This window comes from Pseudopodoces humilis, chromosome 1 (assembly GCF_049639895.1).
Source record: "Pseudopodoces humilis isolate 2021_Gansu_Grassland_sample_001 chromosome 1, ASM4963989v1, whole genome shotgun sequence".
Classification (NCBI taxonomy): domain Eukaryota; kingdom Metazoa; phylum Chordata; class Aves; order Passeriformes; family Paridae; genus Pseudopodoces; species Pseudopodoces humilis.
In genome coordinates, this window is record NC_142200.1 from 90787730 (window position 1) to 90804104 (window position 16375).

The 16375-nt window shown below is 37.3% G+C and overlaps 1 protein-coding gene across 5 annotated transcripts in view; it reads right to left on the reverse strand.

Moving 5' to 3' along the window:
* KIF13A (kinesin family member 13A) overlaps positions 1–16375 on the reverse strand; it is a 105424-nt gene that overhangs the window by 37026 nt on the left and 52023 nt on the right. For 4 of the 5 annotated variants that reach the window (XM_014254557.2, XM_014254556.2, XM_088067237.1 and 1 more), the window contains exons 5-14: positions 14933–15025; positions 14273–14453; positions 13146–13233; positions 11719–11853; positions 11106–11218; positions 6064–6175; positions 5467–5679; positions 3738–3848; positions 2444–2578; positions 1196–1326 (exon numbers count right to left, since the gene is read on the reverse strand). In XM_014254557.2, coding sequence (XP_014110032.2) covers positions 1196–1326; positions 2444–2578; positions 3738–3848; positions 5467–5679; positions 6064–6175; positions 11106–11218; positions 11719–11853; positions 13146–13233; positions 14273–14453; positions 14933–15025 — 1312 coding nt within the window. The remainder of the gene's footprint in view (positions 1–1195; positions 1327–2443; positions 2579–3737; positions 3849–5466; positions 5680–6063; positions 6176–11105; positions 11219–11718; positions 11854–13145; positions 13234–14272; positions 14454–14932; positions 15026–16375) is intronic. The other variant, XM_088067245.1, reaches the window with a different exon arrangement.

Consider the following 16375-nt stretch of genomic DNA (forward strand, 5'->3'; position numbering starts at 1 on the left):
GTCACAAAGCAGAGCATTTTATTTGAAAGGGGAAAAAAACACTAAAATGAAAAAGGCCTTTTCAGATGCAGCATTCTCATTTCAGCTGTCTCTCTCATGTAAGTCAACACAAACATAAAAGCAATCATTTTAGATCAGATCTTTAAGCTTTTTTCAATGAAATTCTGGTAGCTAAATTTCTGTTGATACAAGTATCTTAAGAACAGTTACTTAAGCCATGAGTAAAAAAAAAAATATGTTTTTTCCACTGACATGTGCCCTTGTTCCTGCCAGTCAAAATGACTGACTTCTAGTACAGTAACTCTATCACCACAAGCCTGAATCCCATCTGTTTGTGCTGTAGGCTGCAGAAATAAAATACAAATGCGTTTTACTAAAGTAAGAATGAAAGGAATCAGATTTTTTTATTTATCTCTCAAACTTTAGTTTCTCATTCTGATACTGATCTGCACATTATTTATATACTCATATTTCAGACAAGCAGCATGACTATTAACTAGGACAAATGTACTGCTTTATCACATGCTGGATATCCACATCCACATATTGGAGACCAAGTGACAAAAACATTTACGCCTAAGGAGCCCCAGTGCCCCTGGAATAAAAAATAATTAAAATACAGAAGTTAGAAACAAAAGGTGAAGCATGACTTTACACTGCATATTAACTAGACACAATTAATTAAGGATTTAGAAACAATTCAGATCTTTAAAGCAACTTTTCCTCACAAAATACTGAACTTTTCAGCAGGAACTACTGAACTTTACAGCAGAAACTACTGAACTTTACAGCAGGAACTACTCACGAGGCACCATTTATTCTCTGCCATCAAGACACAGGTCCCATCACACAGGCCAGGACAGCCAACAGCATCTCAGGGATCTTGTTACTACCCAAGATACAGACAATGGCCCTCACTCCTACCAAATACCTTCTTTAGATGGCTTATTCCAAGCCAAATCACTGAAAGCCTGTTGCTCTGCAGAGTGGGTAGGTGGGTGTTCACACGTGCAGGGAAATCTTAGTTTTAATCTCTGAATTCCCCTCTAAGTATCTGTTTAAATCAACTGTATTGAAAATACTCGTTGATCAGAATATTAGATACTTCTGCCTATGTAAAATAAAAATGCATGAATGTTCTGCCAAAGAAAAGCAAATTTCCATTTCAGTGGAAAGTGCTGCTGATCTTCCTTACCTTGCATTTTCTTTTGGTGTGAGTGTAACTTCTCCGTCTAAAGCAATATCAATCTCACAGTGTTCTGGTTGGATTCCTATACCAAAGAGCTGTATATCCTGAGAGGTATCTGCACCAACTCTTGTGTGATCCTAGAAAAAAAGCTGTTACTAAGAGACAAGCAAACTACCACTGTTGACATAACTAAGAAAATATTAGCTGAAGTGGTGAGACTGCACAGTTTGTGTGTCTGTCGAGCAGAAATGGTGCCACAGCAGATCTCAAGACTGCAACTGTCACACACAAACTGTTGTTCTGCCCTGAACTTCACTGTTATACAGTTTTAGCTAAAGCAAAATAAAGCAGTTGACACACAAATTCTGATTTAAAAGTATTCTCATACTATGCCTGCATACATACATTAAACACAAAAACCAGAAGAAAACCAGCCATGTCACATAGGCATAATTAAGACAACAACATGGATAGTAAAACAAGGTGCAGAGTTCTCTGCTTTTCAGAAAACAGCTATACAGTAATTCAACCAAACATACCATTCTCTACACAATTCCAAGTCATATTTTAAGTTCTACTGAAATAGTTTGTTAGTGTTTGAGACGTGTTTTATCTGATACTGTTCAAATACAGAAGTCCTCCTTCAGCTACCAAAGCAGAAGACTAGCTAAAAAAAAGACAAAATAGTCTTTCATATATTATTGACAAGCAGCTCACATTTCCCTACGAACCTACTAGGTTTGTATTTGACACTTCTTCACTCTGGTATGGGAAAAACTGGGAAATTTTTAACAGTGCTTTTCTTAACCCCCCTCTCTCATAAGCTTCCCTGTCATTGAAGACTATGTTACATTATTCTTACTGATCACTACTGAATATCATGTCTTTATGATTAACTCTTCACATATTTAAAGCAGTCCCCAGCTCCCTAACAAAAAGAAGGATCTAACATGAAGCTCCTTCTTGAAGTTCAGGCCAGAAGACAATTAACCAGGCACATCCTGCCTGGAAAATCTAGGGTTGATCTCAAAACAGGCCCACACTGAGCATTTCTCCCACTGTTGGCAATCAGGAGATCAAACAGGAAAACAGTGAAGCTGAGCTGCAAAGGGAGAACAAAAGCCTGAACATTAAGAGGAGGCCTATCCTGTTTTGCTGCAGCAAATAGTCTACATCCCCTCTGAGTAAATTAGAGCTAGAAATTCAAAGCAAGTGTCCTTCCATTCTGTGCAAATATCCTGTTCACATCCTTACCTTTAAATAGTAAACCAAAAGCTCATTGAGTGCAGGGTCTGCATTCAGGTTCACCAGGTAACACTTGTCATCCCCAACCTTGATACCTGAAGACTCAAGGGAGATTCCCATGCTCTCCAACTGTCTTTGCCTCTCCTGTAAGCACAAAATTAGGCTAATTTTACCTGCTGCAATATACAGGGACAAGCACAGAGCAACTAAAGCTGAAGATGCACATGCTGAGTATGCATTCTGTATATCACCACCAGACACTGGCCAGGCACCCTAAGTCAGTAAAATTTATTTTTACACACCAACCATAAAAAGTTAGATGTAATCCTCAAACACACCCCAAAGTGGAGCTTACTTAAGCAGTCCTATTAAATTTATTAGGCTTACCTACACAGCTCTATTGAGTTTATTAAACCTACTTGTAAGTAACACAATGTGGCTTTGAGTCTTTATGTTAGTAAAAAGTGAAACTCAGTTCCAATTACTTCAAAGATAATCATAGTCATATATGATTTAGAAAATAGCATGCCACAGTTTAGGCTTATTCTTTTGCAGTTTTATTATTAATTCAGCTAAAGCACTTACTTGATCATGTGAGTCTTTTTTTTTTTTTTTTGCTACAGTTTGGATGTTGGGGTTTTTTATTTGGCTGGTTAGGTTTGGGTTTTCCCCTTGCCTCTTTTTTTTTTAAAAAATATTTAAACAGTGGTTGCAGCAAAACATGCTTCTGGAACATTAGGACTAGAAAGAGAAACCAACACCACTTATTCTTCAAGCTATGGGTGGAGGAAATGATGGAAAAGCACACTAGAATCCAGAAGGGCTTTTTTTATGTACAAAAATAATAACAAACAAACATTAGTGACTACATGTAAACATTTTCCTTTTCTGGTTAGAAATCGCTAAAAGCAAAAGCAACAAATACCACCCACAATTCTGATCCTTTTGTAGTTCTTCACTTTCTTAGACACTTCAAGGGAAACATGTCCATGGTCCCACTGTGGTCTTATAAATAAATGAGATGCCCAAACACATTTTGATGTTTTACCTTTAAATCAAATACTGACTTTTATCAATGCTATCATGACACCACTAGACTTATGCTAATAAAATCTAGACTTTAAAAAAACCACCACCAAACAAACAAACCCACCCCAAAACAAGAAACAAGGGGAAAAGGTAAAAGTTCAGAGACATTTCAAATAGGTGATAGGAAAACAGCATAGTACACTAAAGCTCATGAAGTTCAGCTGACTAGCACTATATGAGTGTCTGTCTTTCCTCCTAAAAATTTCTGAAGTACCTGTGCAATTTCTTCTGTTTTCCTTAGCTTTTCTTCCCAGGTGACTGTCAGCTCTTTTATTAGTTTTTCCGATTCTTCCAATTTTTCCTTCAGTTCTGGTGCCTTCATGGCCTAAAAGGTAGAAATTAGTAAAAACCCTCAGCTAGTCTTACCACTGTGACATCTGACTGCACAAGGAAACTGAACGCAGCAACATAATATCAAATGCAACAAGTATAGATTTCCACTATGTCCCCGGGTTTTTCAAGGTAGAAGTTAAAGAAATAGGAAACTTGCAAAGGAGGATGACAGAAACAACTTTTGTTGGATCCAGATCTGAAATAGCTGAAGATTGACATAGCTACAGAGGGAAAGATGGAAAGAACAAAAATCTCTGGACCTGGCCACTCAAACTTCACTGTCTGTATAAAAATATGTGAATATTTAAAAACTTTAATTTCCAGCTGAATTTCAAGCTGAAGTTCGAGCACAATGTCTTTCTTCCAAGCGTAGCTTCAAACACCAATTCCTCTAGACATTTAGCCTTCCATTCTGTCTTGGTTTTTTAAGTATTCTGAGAGTTGCATTAAAGCTTCCAGACTGACCCTGTTGATTACCTAAGGAAGGCATGCTCTGGAGATAACAAAAGATTCTGATTTCACAACAGGAAACAAAAGCAAAGGGCTTGAATATGTCCAGTGCCAAGTAACAATTGAACAGGCTGGCCTATAACCCTACATAACTGTTTCTAACAGAAGGTAGAAGAGAAAGCACTTAACAAAATAATTAGTAAGACTTTGGACACCTTCCTACTGATTGTGTTCAGCTGCAGCCTGCCAACATAACTAACAACATGCTACAGTAATATTTTCCAAATTTAAATAAGGTCTTAGAACAGGTTTTTATTTATGAAAATAGTGAATGGCTCCTTTTCTTTAAAGATTTTCCCATTTCAGTCTGCAAGGAAGTATTCACATGAAAACACTAGTCCTTAAATGATGATGAAATTTGAATGCCACACAAATTTGCCCTCAAGCACAGTTCTGTTTCTTTTCCCTCAGTATTTTGTGTCTTCCCTGAAAAGATAAAAAATATTTTCCAGTTTGTTAAGTACCTAATTTGTCCAGATATCCTGGATACCAAATAAACTATCCTACTACCTGGATAGTTTATTCTTCAAGTGGAAGTATAAATCTAAGATAAGCATCAATCACACAGCGTCAACTATTAAGGCAGTGAAGCAAATTGTTGATGGTTTTCAGTGTTGCATTTTTGACAATTTTTAGCAGATTTTCACAAATGTCAGAGAGAAATGTCCCCTAAATTTTGTTGTCCAGTAACAGATTTATGAGTTTTCACACTTTTCCATCTAACATTACATATAGTCCTCCAATGCAAAAAAAAAAATTAAAAAAAAAAAATCTGCTACTAAGTGAGTCTACACAATGAAGATGTAATCTAGTCCTTATCTGCGCTGCATCAATTATTGCTTGGCCTTAAGTTCCTCAAGAACTGAAAAGGGTCACCATCAGTACAAAGTTGTCCTCATTTAAAGGCTATTAAAGATAAGCATACATATGTTGGATTCAGGAAAAAAGATTCTGGTTTTTCTTTTTTTAAAGGAAAGAAAACAAAAAAGAATGGGTGCAAGGCTCTTTCTTTCCACAATTTGTAAGAAAGATGTTCTTCCACAAAGAATGTGACATTTCCTTGAGAAACACATTTTACATTGTACTCTGTATAAGATTACCTCAGCTTGTGAGAGCTGTTCTTTCAGTTTTTCAACTTCTTCACGTAATTCTCTGATGACCCTAGCATTTGGATCTTCATTCACCACAGCATGATTAACTATCCTTTTGGCTCTGTCTGCATATCTCAGAGTTGAGAGTGTTTCTTCATAGTTGTCTGCTGCTGGACTAATTGTGGCTATCATGGCAGTTTGGCTGTTTCCTCCCAAGTTGTCCTGCAGTGCAGCCACAGAAAGTTCAAGAGTTAAAAACTGTGCTGAGACTATACAGTATCTTCACAAAGAGAATACTTAATAAAGGCATTGAAAGTACTATTTAGGCACTGAAATGTATTCTGGATATAAACTAGTGTGTGTGTTCCATAAACATTTCAAGCCATCTCTACCACCTCTGATTCCATTACAACTGAAAACAGTCAAGTAGGATTTTACACTGAATTAATAAAAAACACTTAGCTGTCCACATTACTTGGAATAACATAGCTATGAGGGTTCCTTCACTCATTTCTTTAAAAAAGATGAGAAGTCCACGTACACAGGAATCCTACAAATAAGTAAGCTGACATCTTGTGAACATGGTGAACAGAAAATATAAATTACCTTGAGAAGCCAAGTGAGTACAGAGTCTCTGTAAGGCACAAATTTGTTTTTCCCCTTCCCTGCTGCTTGGTCAGCAAGCGATGATATAACCAAGCCTAGTGTTGAAAGTGATCTATAAATGCAAAACAGCAGAACAGCTTTAACACATATTCCAAATACAGATTTAATAACACAGAAGGACTGCTCTGCAGAACTGCACACCCAATTTTAAAATATCATAGAATAATTTAAGTTGGAAATGACCACCAGAGATCAGCTAGCCCATTGCCCTGCTGAAACAAGGCAGTGTATTTCTTTAAAGTTATACATTTGGAGGAAAGAAACTGGTATCAACAGTGTTTCATCGTAGGTGGTACTGAGATCGTATTTCAGAAAGACTGAGACTGTGTTGAAATATTTAGAATAGTTTGAAAAGTGTAAAATAAGACTGCTTCAGAATATGAAAAATCACTGCCCTGGATTAGACATCTACCTTTTCTCAGAGGATAAAAATCTTTCTGATTTGGATGCAGTCTCATGACAGTGTTACAAGTCAGTGCTGGCAGCACAGCAAGAACCTCTGTCTCTGGGAACAATGTTTAAGAATGCTGACTCAAATGCCAACTAAAACCAAACAATCCTCCAGCCATAAGGAGGCATCCTCAGATCAAATCCAGCTATGGCCCAGGAGTACTCATCTGCCTGGTGAACCAGTGACCAGTCAGTCATCACAAAGCCATAGAAGGCTGCTGATCAGAAGAGGCAGATTAAGATGTCCCTTGACAATTGGGTTGAGCTATAATTGAGGTAGAGCCTCAGCAGCTTTTGCTGGGGAGCACAGACCAAATGATCTCTCAGTTACAAAGGCGCTGCACAAGTGTGAAAGAGAAAAGCCCCCAGATTGCTTAGCAGGCAGCAATGCTCTAGAATTGTGAAGAAAAAAGCCAATTCATGCATTTTGGTACATGTACAACTTCCACCAAAAGGCATAACTGCGCGTCAGCAATCCATGCAAAGCATATGTGTGCTACATTATGCAATTCTTATACAACCCTGTGTAAATTTTAAGTGACATCAGAGCTCTTGGGGTAAGTATGCTTAAGATAATGAGCTTGTAGAGGAGCCTGAGAACATTAAACAGATGCCTAAAGGGTTTTAAAGGAGACATCACTGAAGCCCAAGAGAATTCTGGGTCTGTCACACTCCTCCAGCTCAAATATCCAGCTACTCTCTGTAAGTATCAAGGAAAAAGCTTCAGAAGCATTGCAATTAGATAGTCAAATAAATCTTTTGTTGTACTGTTCCACTCCACCTTGTGTTTTCTTTTCAAAGAAGTAATACTACTTTGGTTTATAAGCAGCAGAGCCTCAGCACTGCTTAAAACCACCACTGGTTCAGAAATAGCACTTAGGGAATGACAAAAATGTTGCAGAAGTGTATTTCAAGGAAGATATCCAAGGGTAAGTTAACAAGAACCATTACATGTGCCACAAAAGGTATCCCATATTGCATATAAAGACAGCATAGACCTGGGAGAAAAATGAAATTTAAGGAAAGGCTAGGTAATCTGAACTCCCAGGAAAGCACTATTTTGTAAATTTGCCTGTAAGATAACTTTCTGATTCACCTCTGAAAAATTCATAGCAAAAATAGAAAGTTAATTTTAGTTTTGTGGCCTAAAGAAAAGCCTAATAACCTCTGAATGTTTTTGAATGGAGGATAGAGAAAGGAGAACTGGTTCTTGCATCCAGCCCCTGCTCTCCACAGAGATTTTAGCATGCTAAACTTGCAAGAGCAAGCAGTAGGATGCTCCATGCTGCTCTAGAGCAACCTCCTTCAGCACATCTAAAAAGCACCACCAGCACACTCCCAATGGAGTCCAAGGAACATAAAGCTAAAAATCTACCCTAGACTGCTTTCTTCTGATTTCCCTTTCTTTAAATGAGGGGAAACGTGAAAACCAAAGCCAAACCCTGAGGGAAGTGGAAGAAATGGACAGCCAGATGAGAAGTAGGAAGAACAGGGATTCAAAAAGACCTGTGATTGAAAACTATTTCCCAACTGGGCTGCAACACTAATTTGAGTTATGGGTACTGCATTTTAATGATGAGGAAATTACAAGGTGCAGTTTATTAACATGGGATTAAAAAATGTGATACTATTACTGCACCTTACAAATACTGATCTGATTTTAAGATCTTTTTATCAGCAATAAAAGCCAAATTGGAACCATTCAGTTTAGATTTCATAACACAAAGCTGTTTAAACAACTTTAAGGGAAGCAGCAAAAGGAATGGCTGCCCAGCAAAATGTTTACAGGACTCATCAGCTGCTTTGCTTCCTGCTGAATGATGCATCAGAGATCTGTCATTACTCTGATCCTATCTCACGGTACTTATATAATGAATCAACCAGAAGGCCTAAGCCCACAGCACACAGCAGACTGAGTCAGTCCAGAAGAAGCAGAGTGGACTTGCTACAAGTTTACAGGAAAGTGCCATTTCTGCACACTGTCTGTTCTCCTCGTCCCCATTCCTCAGGCATGTCCAGGCTGTCCTTGCTAGTAGGCACACTCCCACCAGGGGTCTGAGCCAGCATTCAAAAGGAATTATCACTTCCCCATCACAGGGAAACAACTCTGTCCCTAAGTGATACCTTTTCAAGCTACTTCCGTACAATTTGGAACCAAACTCTTCAATAAGCAGAACCCACTTTTCTATTAGTTAACTGTAAATACTAAAACCCTCCCTTAAATCAGCTTGGAGCCAGACTTGTTCCAACTCATTCCTTGGTCCTGCCTACATCTTCTTTTCATATTCTAAAGTTAAAATGACAACAGCTATGATTTTACTAATCAGAGGTAAAATTGCAGACTGCTCAAAGTATTTTTTTTTGTAGCCACTAATTGACAGATTGTTTATTCTGCTTCCTCCTACTACTGCGTTCTAGAAGTTCTTTGACTACACCACAAAGAGTTGTTAAGCACCTCCTTTTCTACACTGGGTATGGGAATTAGCACATCCTGGGGAGGAACAAACATATCCAACTTTCCTATGAGGTATGGCAAATCTCCCAAAAACCTCCTTTACCAAGGCAACTCTGCATCAGCTCTGAGGAAAAAAAAACAGAAGACATCTCTATTACAACTTGAGGAAGATGCTGACACAAAATGACACAACTCTCAGTTGCTTCAGTAAGTGAGAGAGCAGCCCCCCTCTGCAACATGCTGCCCCCAAATCAGGAAAGAATGTTTTCAACGAGGAAAGTCATGGGACCAAGGTGGCATCTAGCCACAGCTCTAGCCAGTTTTCATCAGAAACAAATGGTACAGACACTAAATAAACAAGCACATTATTTCCACATTCGTCTTCAAGACAACAAATTATAAAACAAGCAGCAAGTTTATGTGCCAGCAGCTCCATTTTTTATCTCATTAAACATAACACATGCCACCAATATATGTTACTGGGTTTTTTTATAAAATAAAAATAATAAGAAAAGGAGCTGACATAGTATGGTATATGGCTTAAATACACTCCATCACTCCAGAAAAATGTAGCACCTTTCCCTAATGATAAGTTGCATCTCACCCTAATGAAGATTGCACACAATGTTCTCTGAAGAACTAGTCTGACTAAACATGTACATGTATTTTGAGGCTTAAAAAAGTCAGACTTCATTAAAACTCCAACAGCAAAACTCTAACAGAAGACACCAAGCACAGCAGTAAGAATTCTCGTTCACATATCAGTTCCAAAAGAGATTTCAAATAGAGAATGTTAAATAATGGACTAAGTATTACAGATTTATATCATGTAAGAATTTAATTGAATGCAAAATGTACAGCTGTCCAGTTTTTTTAAAATACCTTTTACAGAAATGTTTGGTGCTTTTATCTGAAGTTCTGTATTGCCAAAGAGGTTCAGCATGGGCAAAACAACCCTCTCCTACTGCATTGATACCATAAAAGTTTAACACTGAACAAATATCCTAAAAGGAAAAAGAAATCTAAAGTCTTTCTATATCTATAGTTATATTTGCAATTTGTTAATAGCTGTTGGGAGGGGTGGCATTTAAATTCTTTTCCAAGAATTAGAAAGAAACATTTAATTTCACCTTTGTTTATGCAAACTACAAATACAGTTTCTAGTAAAACCAATCTGAATTTAACTAGAAACCTGTGGGGTAAGGTTACAATATCTGCCATTAAGCAAAGACAGCCACATCATTTTGTTTCATAAGAACTATACCAATGTGACTACCAACATGATGCATTAAACACAAAGTAGATTAGAAACTAAACTAGAAGGAGCAAATATGTTTGAATTAACAAGAGGTAAATTTGAATCATTGTAAGTATGTGTGCTGTTTATACACACATTGTGCTGTCATTGTTAACATAAAATACCAAAGCATTTCATAATATTTTGAAATAAACTGAAAAAGCAGTAGCTTTTAATGTAACAGTTACACTCTTTCTTTCCCAGAAAATTAGTATATTTAGGACAACAGTAACAGTGTGCTACATTCTTGCTTTTGGACAGTAACACAGTAATTATGGCTAAAAACATGCTTTGAAACTTGTCATTGCTTGAGCATAAATGCCCAAGGCAATGCTAAACCAACACAGCTTCATTCTCATCTGATTTTCTCAAACTGTGCATTATACTCTTACATATTTTAATTCATGTTGGAACAAAGCCATTCAACTCTGCAACTTTGCATTCTTCCTTGAGCAGATGATGAGACAAACACATGAGCCTGGGGACAGGGTGTATAAATGAATCACAAAAGGTATATGCTTAATTAAAGAGCACTGCTGTCACTTTTTCCAGATAAAATTCATATAGCCCTCATCTGAGTCAAGTATGAATCAGGATCCCTATGCCAATGTCAGGAAACACATGCTGCTCAGCACAGAGCAGCTGAAAGAGCCATATTGAACTGCTCCTGATGAAGCTCATTTGAGTTGACTTGTGACAAGCACACCAAGAGGAGGCCAGGGAACCAACAGTGATTCCTTCAAGATTAGGGTTTGCAGCCTGCGTATGCCGATGTCTTACTTGTTTATGTTGCTGCCTTCCTTTAGGCGCTCTCCTGCAGCTCCTGTTTTGGACACTCTCTCGCTCCCAGCCAAATCCACCAGGCTGACCTTGCTGACCTTCTCTCCAGAATTCTGCACAGATAGGACATGGGAGAACAACAGCTAAGAAACACTGGCATGAAGCACCAACATGCCTGACACTAGCACCATGAATTTGAAAGTTATGTCTCATCACATATGAGACATGAGAGAAGAAGAAATTGCCAGAGGTCTTACAGATCTTTAAAAGTCACCCATATATTTTCTAGTAAAGGCCTGAAGCATCAAGGAACCAGAATAAGCTATGTGGTAACATCAATCACCTTATGGCAGAGTGGGCCATTAAAACACGTTAACTCCAGCAACAGTTAAGACCTAAGAAGGTTTCATGGTGTCAACATAATCTTAAAAAGTGATCCAACTGGTTTTTTTTTAATCTGGTGTGCTTCCTCACTCAGGGTTCTCTCAGTCTTGATTGCTGGAGTCCATGGCACCAAAAATCAAAGCACAGGTAAACAGACGATGTATGTGGAAGAGAAAGGAAGAAGAAGAGCCCACCACAAGTCTGTAAATTAATCAACAGAAATACGTACACCGGAATGCAGGTCATAGAGTGTCTGAGTCACTATAATATTGAACACAGCATGAGAGCGGCTGCTCTCTTCATTCATGTTGGTTGCAGCAACTGTTCGTGATTTGTTTCCCTCTGACATCAGTGACTCAATATCCTAGAGCAAAAAGAGTAAAAAGGGATGCTAGGATAAAAGAAAAGTATTGTGCTTGCTAAAATCCCCATCTAGATGGAAGGGTGTGTGGGAAAGAGGAAGAAGGGAAGGTAGAAGTAATGAGAAAATTCTTTGCACATTTTGAAATGTATTGCTACAGAGGCTTGTAAATCCATAGAACAATGTTAAATCATACCTCTGTTTTAAGTGCTGCACTTAAAAGCTCAGCAACTACAGTCAATGCATGCTTTCCTTATCTGCTGCTGAAATATGCTGGTGACATCTGCATTACAAATCATATTGTTTGATGCCAGGAATCAGTCCAGCACAGACTCACACAAGTGAACACAGGGCACCTCTTTACTGACCTACACTAATACTGTCTTCACTTAATTGGCTCAAAATGTTACCTCACTTCAACCTGTACCTTCCCACATGCACAAGACAAAGATGACTATGCAGAGCCTGATACATGTGCTTGCTGAGTCTTCCGAAACCGTTTCAGAAGTCATCAGCCAAAACCTGATGCATGAACTGAAGCACGAACAACATGTTCTAGAATTTGCACAAAGGAGATGTGCATTCAAAGTAAGCAATTCACCATAAAATTTGCAAAAGCAGTTTTTATAACTAATATGCACAGATGCTGCAGAAAAGTAAAAAAACCAAAGAAACAAAACATAAAAAATAAAAGATAACTCTACACAAAGAATTTTTTACAAGCAACTTCCAAATCAGTTTCCTCTTAAAAAGAAAGTCCTTTTCTTTTTAAAGACACAATTCATAAAACTGCACTGCTTTCCTTAATTCCATTGTGCCTACAGTGGTTCATTGGCTTCCACAATACTAACTTATTTGAATGTGTTCTGGTAAATCATGTGGGCTTGGATGCCACTGTGATTTAAGTTATGAATAACCTATATATACACCTATATAAAACAGAATGTGCTATTCAACAACGAAGTCAAATTCATGCTGGAAGACTAATATCCTTCTTATAGTATCCTCATACTTCCAGTGTCAAGTAAATAATGTTTGTGGCATATATTATATGCAGTGAAACTGCAAATTAATGAGATATCACTACTAGATTTGTAATTAATGTAAAGGCAAACCTAGTGCTTCCACATGAAATTAATATTCCCAGAGAATTAGAGAAGATCTTTGCAATTGCCAGAGACTATAAACACCCAAGAACCAAAATATCTAGATATACATTAGTTTACACCTTCAGAGACTCCTATTGCTTGTGGACATAAGTGTTATTTAAAAACTTGTCCCTGGTTTAGATTTACCTCAAAGTTTGTAACAGCCAACTGAGACAGGCCATCGACGTATGGACCCAACACCTTGTGCTCGCGAACCTTGAGGGACTGCCGACTTCTGTGGAATAAAGTACACCTCATGCACAATCTACTTATTAGCCAATATAATATCCAAAAATTACCCTCATATGAAATAAGTACCTCTTACACAGCAGAAGTCAACTTATGTCTTTTTTAATTGTAACAGGAAGAAGAAAGTATGCCAGAATTTGTAACTCAAACAATAAAGACTCAAACCAATCTAACCAGTTTTGATCTATATATATATAAATTATTTCTAATGCATCTTCCCACCCCAGTATTTGTGGCTGGAACAAAACGTGAAATGTCTTAATTGGCAGAAAGAATGATGAGGGGAAAAAAACCAAAAACAAACCCAAAAACCACCAAAAAAAACCTCTAAAAACGCCCCCCCGCAATTTGCTGAAGCTGCTAAAGCTTCAATTCTTCTCACATTTTCTACACTTTATTGACACATACTAAGTCTGAAATCTATCTTGCATACAACACCTTCAGCAATTATGTTCAAGAATTGAAATATAAACCACATATATCAATGCTCAGTGGAAAAAGTCCTATCAAACTACTTCCTGTATACACATGTCCAAGCCATGTGCTTGACCACTATTTCTGTGTAAATAAAACAGAAGAAAGAATTCCTAAGTATATTCTGAGGTGTCACCTTCCCACATTCAAAAAAGTTCAACATCTAAACCATAAGGAGCAAGCTTCAAATTCAAATTCTTCTAGCTGATGAAAATTCCTACACAAATACTGCCTGGATCATACAGCAAAAATACCCCAGAATTTATTTGTATGTGGTCTTGCTTTTTGGTGTAGTACTGGTAAAGTACTTCACGCAGTATTTGTTTGCATCAGTAGGCTGGTAGCCTCATGTTTAAATTAATCACACCAGTTACTATTTCATATACAAGTTTCACCCTCTTCTTTCAGGTGTTTGATATCTAATCCTCTCTAAAAAAGTCATATAAACATACATTCTGAAAAAAATTTCTCAGGGACTTCCAAAACCAATTCCTATTTTTAGAGTTTTAACAAAAGTACAGAAGGCTGTGAGGTAAAGCGAAGCTACTCACCCTTTTGGGTCAAGCAGATCTCTGACTTTCTCATTGTAGATTTCCATATAGGACACTTCAACTTTAAAAGTATGAGATTCATTTTCTTCTACAGAGATTCTCTGAAATAAAGCACAACAGAGCCGTGGGATCAGACCCAGCTGCTCTGCATTGCCCATCATGGAAAAGGATTTTCCTGAACCTAAAAGAAAAAAGGAGAAGAAAATGCTTTAGAATATAATTTCTTAATTACTCATTCGTTCAAGAAGCACATTTTATTTCTCTTTTTATTGCTCCAGGAGCATGTACCAGAACAATGCTATTCCACACAGATAGCGTATTCTTTGGACAAGATAAACAAGAGAAATTATCCTGAAGGTTTCTTTCAGTAGGGACGTTACTTGGGAGCCCTTGGAACACACTTCAGCACTAGAAACTGAGTAAGCCTCCAGTAGGAACTACTCCTTTCAGGCTTTAAAAGAGGCCCCAACAGGTAGCAACCAGGATCATACTGACAGAATTTCAGAATCTTTAGAATTCACTTCTCACTGCTTGTACTAAATGTATATGAAATATCGTATTTCAAAATACCATTTTTAAATGTTATCTACCTTAATATTTATGTTTTGTTGTTCTCAATTCCCATGTGCACAAAGTGTTCTCCCCCTTTAGGGTACTCACCTGTCTGTCCATAGGCAAAAATACAAGCGTTATATCCCTGAAAGGCCTTTTCCAGAATTCCTTCTCCAAGGCACTTGAACACCACTTCTTGACCTAGAAAATAATTGGGCTTGTTTATTTTTAATTGTATAAAATACTAAAATTGTCTGAAAACAAGAATAAAAAAGGTTTGCACATTATTTTTTACTATTGAGAGCACTGATTAATGAATATATGATTCATTTACAACTGAGTGATAAGATCAAAACTGTTGCTACCTGTGTTTAAATATATTGCTGATTATCTTATAAAGTGAGCAGTTCTTCAAAAGGTGTCACAGAAGTTGAATGCTTAGAAAATAAAATAGATGCCTAAATTTTTTATTATTTCAGTGTATTTTCTGCAATTAATATGTATTATTTAATCAAAAATGATACCCAAAAGAGTTCTTTAACAAAATTTCAATTAAACCCATTGGTGAGCTGGGACATTAGGGGCACATAGGAATACAAGTAGTTGTTCTTAGAAACTGGCCTCAAGTTTCACCATAAACTATTACAATTTACCCTGTGCAAGGAGATGTTGGAACAAAGATAAAAGCATTCCAATGATATTCAGGAAGAAAATGTATATTAGGAGGTTGTGAGACTTCAACAGAGAAGTCTGAGGACATATTTTGCCAAATCCATAATTTGAAACATCAGTTGAAGAATTTCATAGTCTGAAAATTGTGTCCCTAAGCCAGGCAGATTTTAGATGCACTTCAATCTTTCAGATGTGGAAGATGAAAATAGCTAGAGTGGTTGATTTTGCTTGTTTTTGTTTTTTTTTTAATAGGAAAGCCCAGGATTTGTACACCACAAAGAGGGTCAATGTGTTGTCTGCTTTGAGTTCTGATCAGACAATTACACCAGCTGTGTGTACACCCAAAACAAGAAGAGCTGAGCTAAGGATAGTATTTGTTCACCTTCAGGTGTATGGTTTTAAACTTAGATTCACTGCCTGGTGACTGGATGAACACCTGTGATCAGCTGCCTCTCTCATCTTGGTATGGGAGCTTCAGCAATTGCCAGTAAGGAGAAATTATTTCTTACAGTGAATGCAGTGGTGACTTCTGTACTCTCAAAATGGCATATACTGGCATGAAAAATAATCGCACTACACAATTATTTATGAGAACATCTATATTCCATATTTCAGAGAATTCCTGCAGAGCCACCTCCGGAATGACTACAGAATGTTTTAGAGACATGTAAATAGGACAAGAAAGTACATTACTTTCATTTTCCTTTAATTATGATCTAATTTCTTTTCTCCTATAAAGAAAAACTAGTGCAGCGATGCACTATGAAATGGTCTTTGTGTATCTTTCTAGGTGAATTTCTAAAATTCCAAAGTGTCACTGGACTTGGATTAACACAGTTCAGAAATGCTGAAAATAGAAACTAAGGCAGAGGAAAAGCC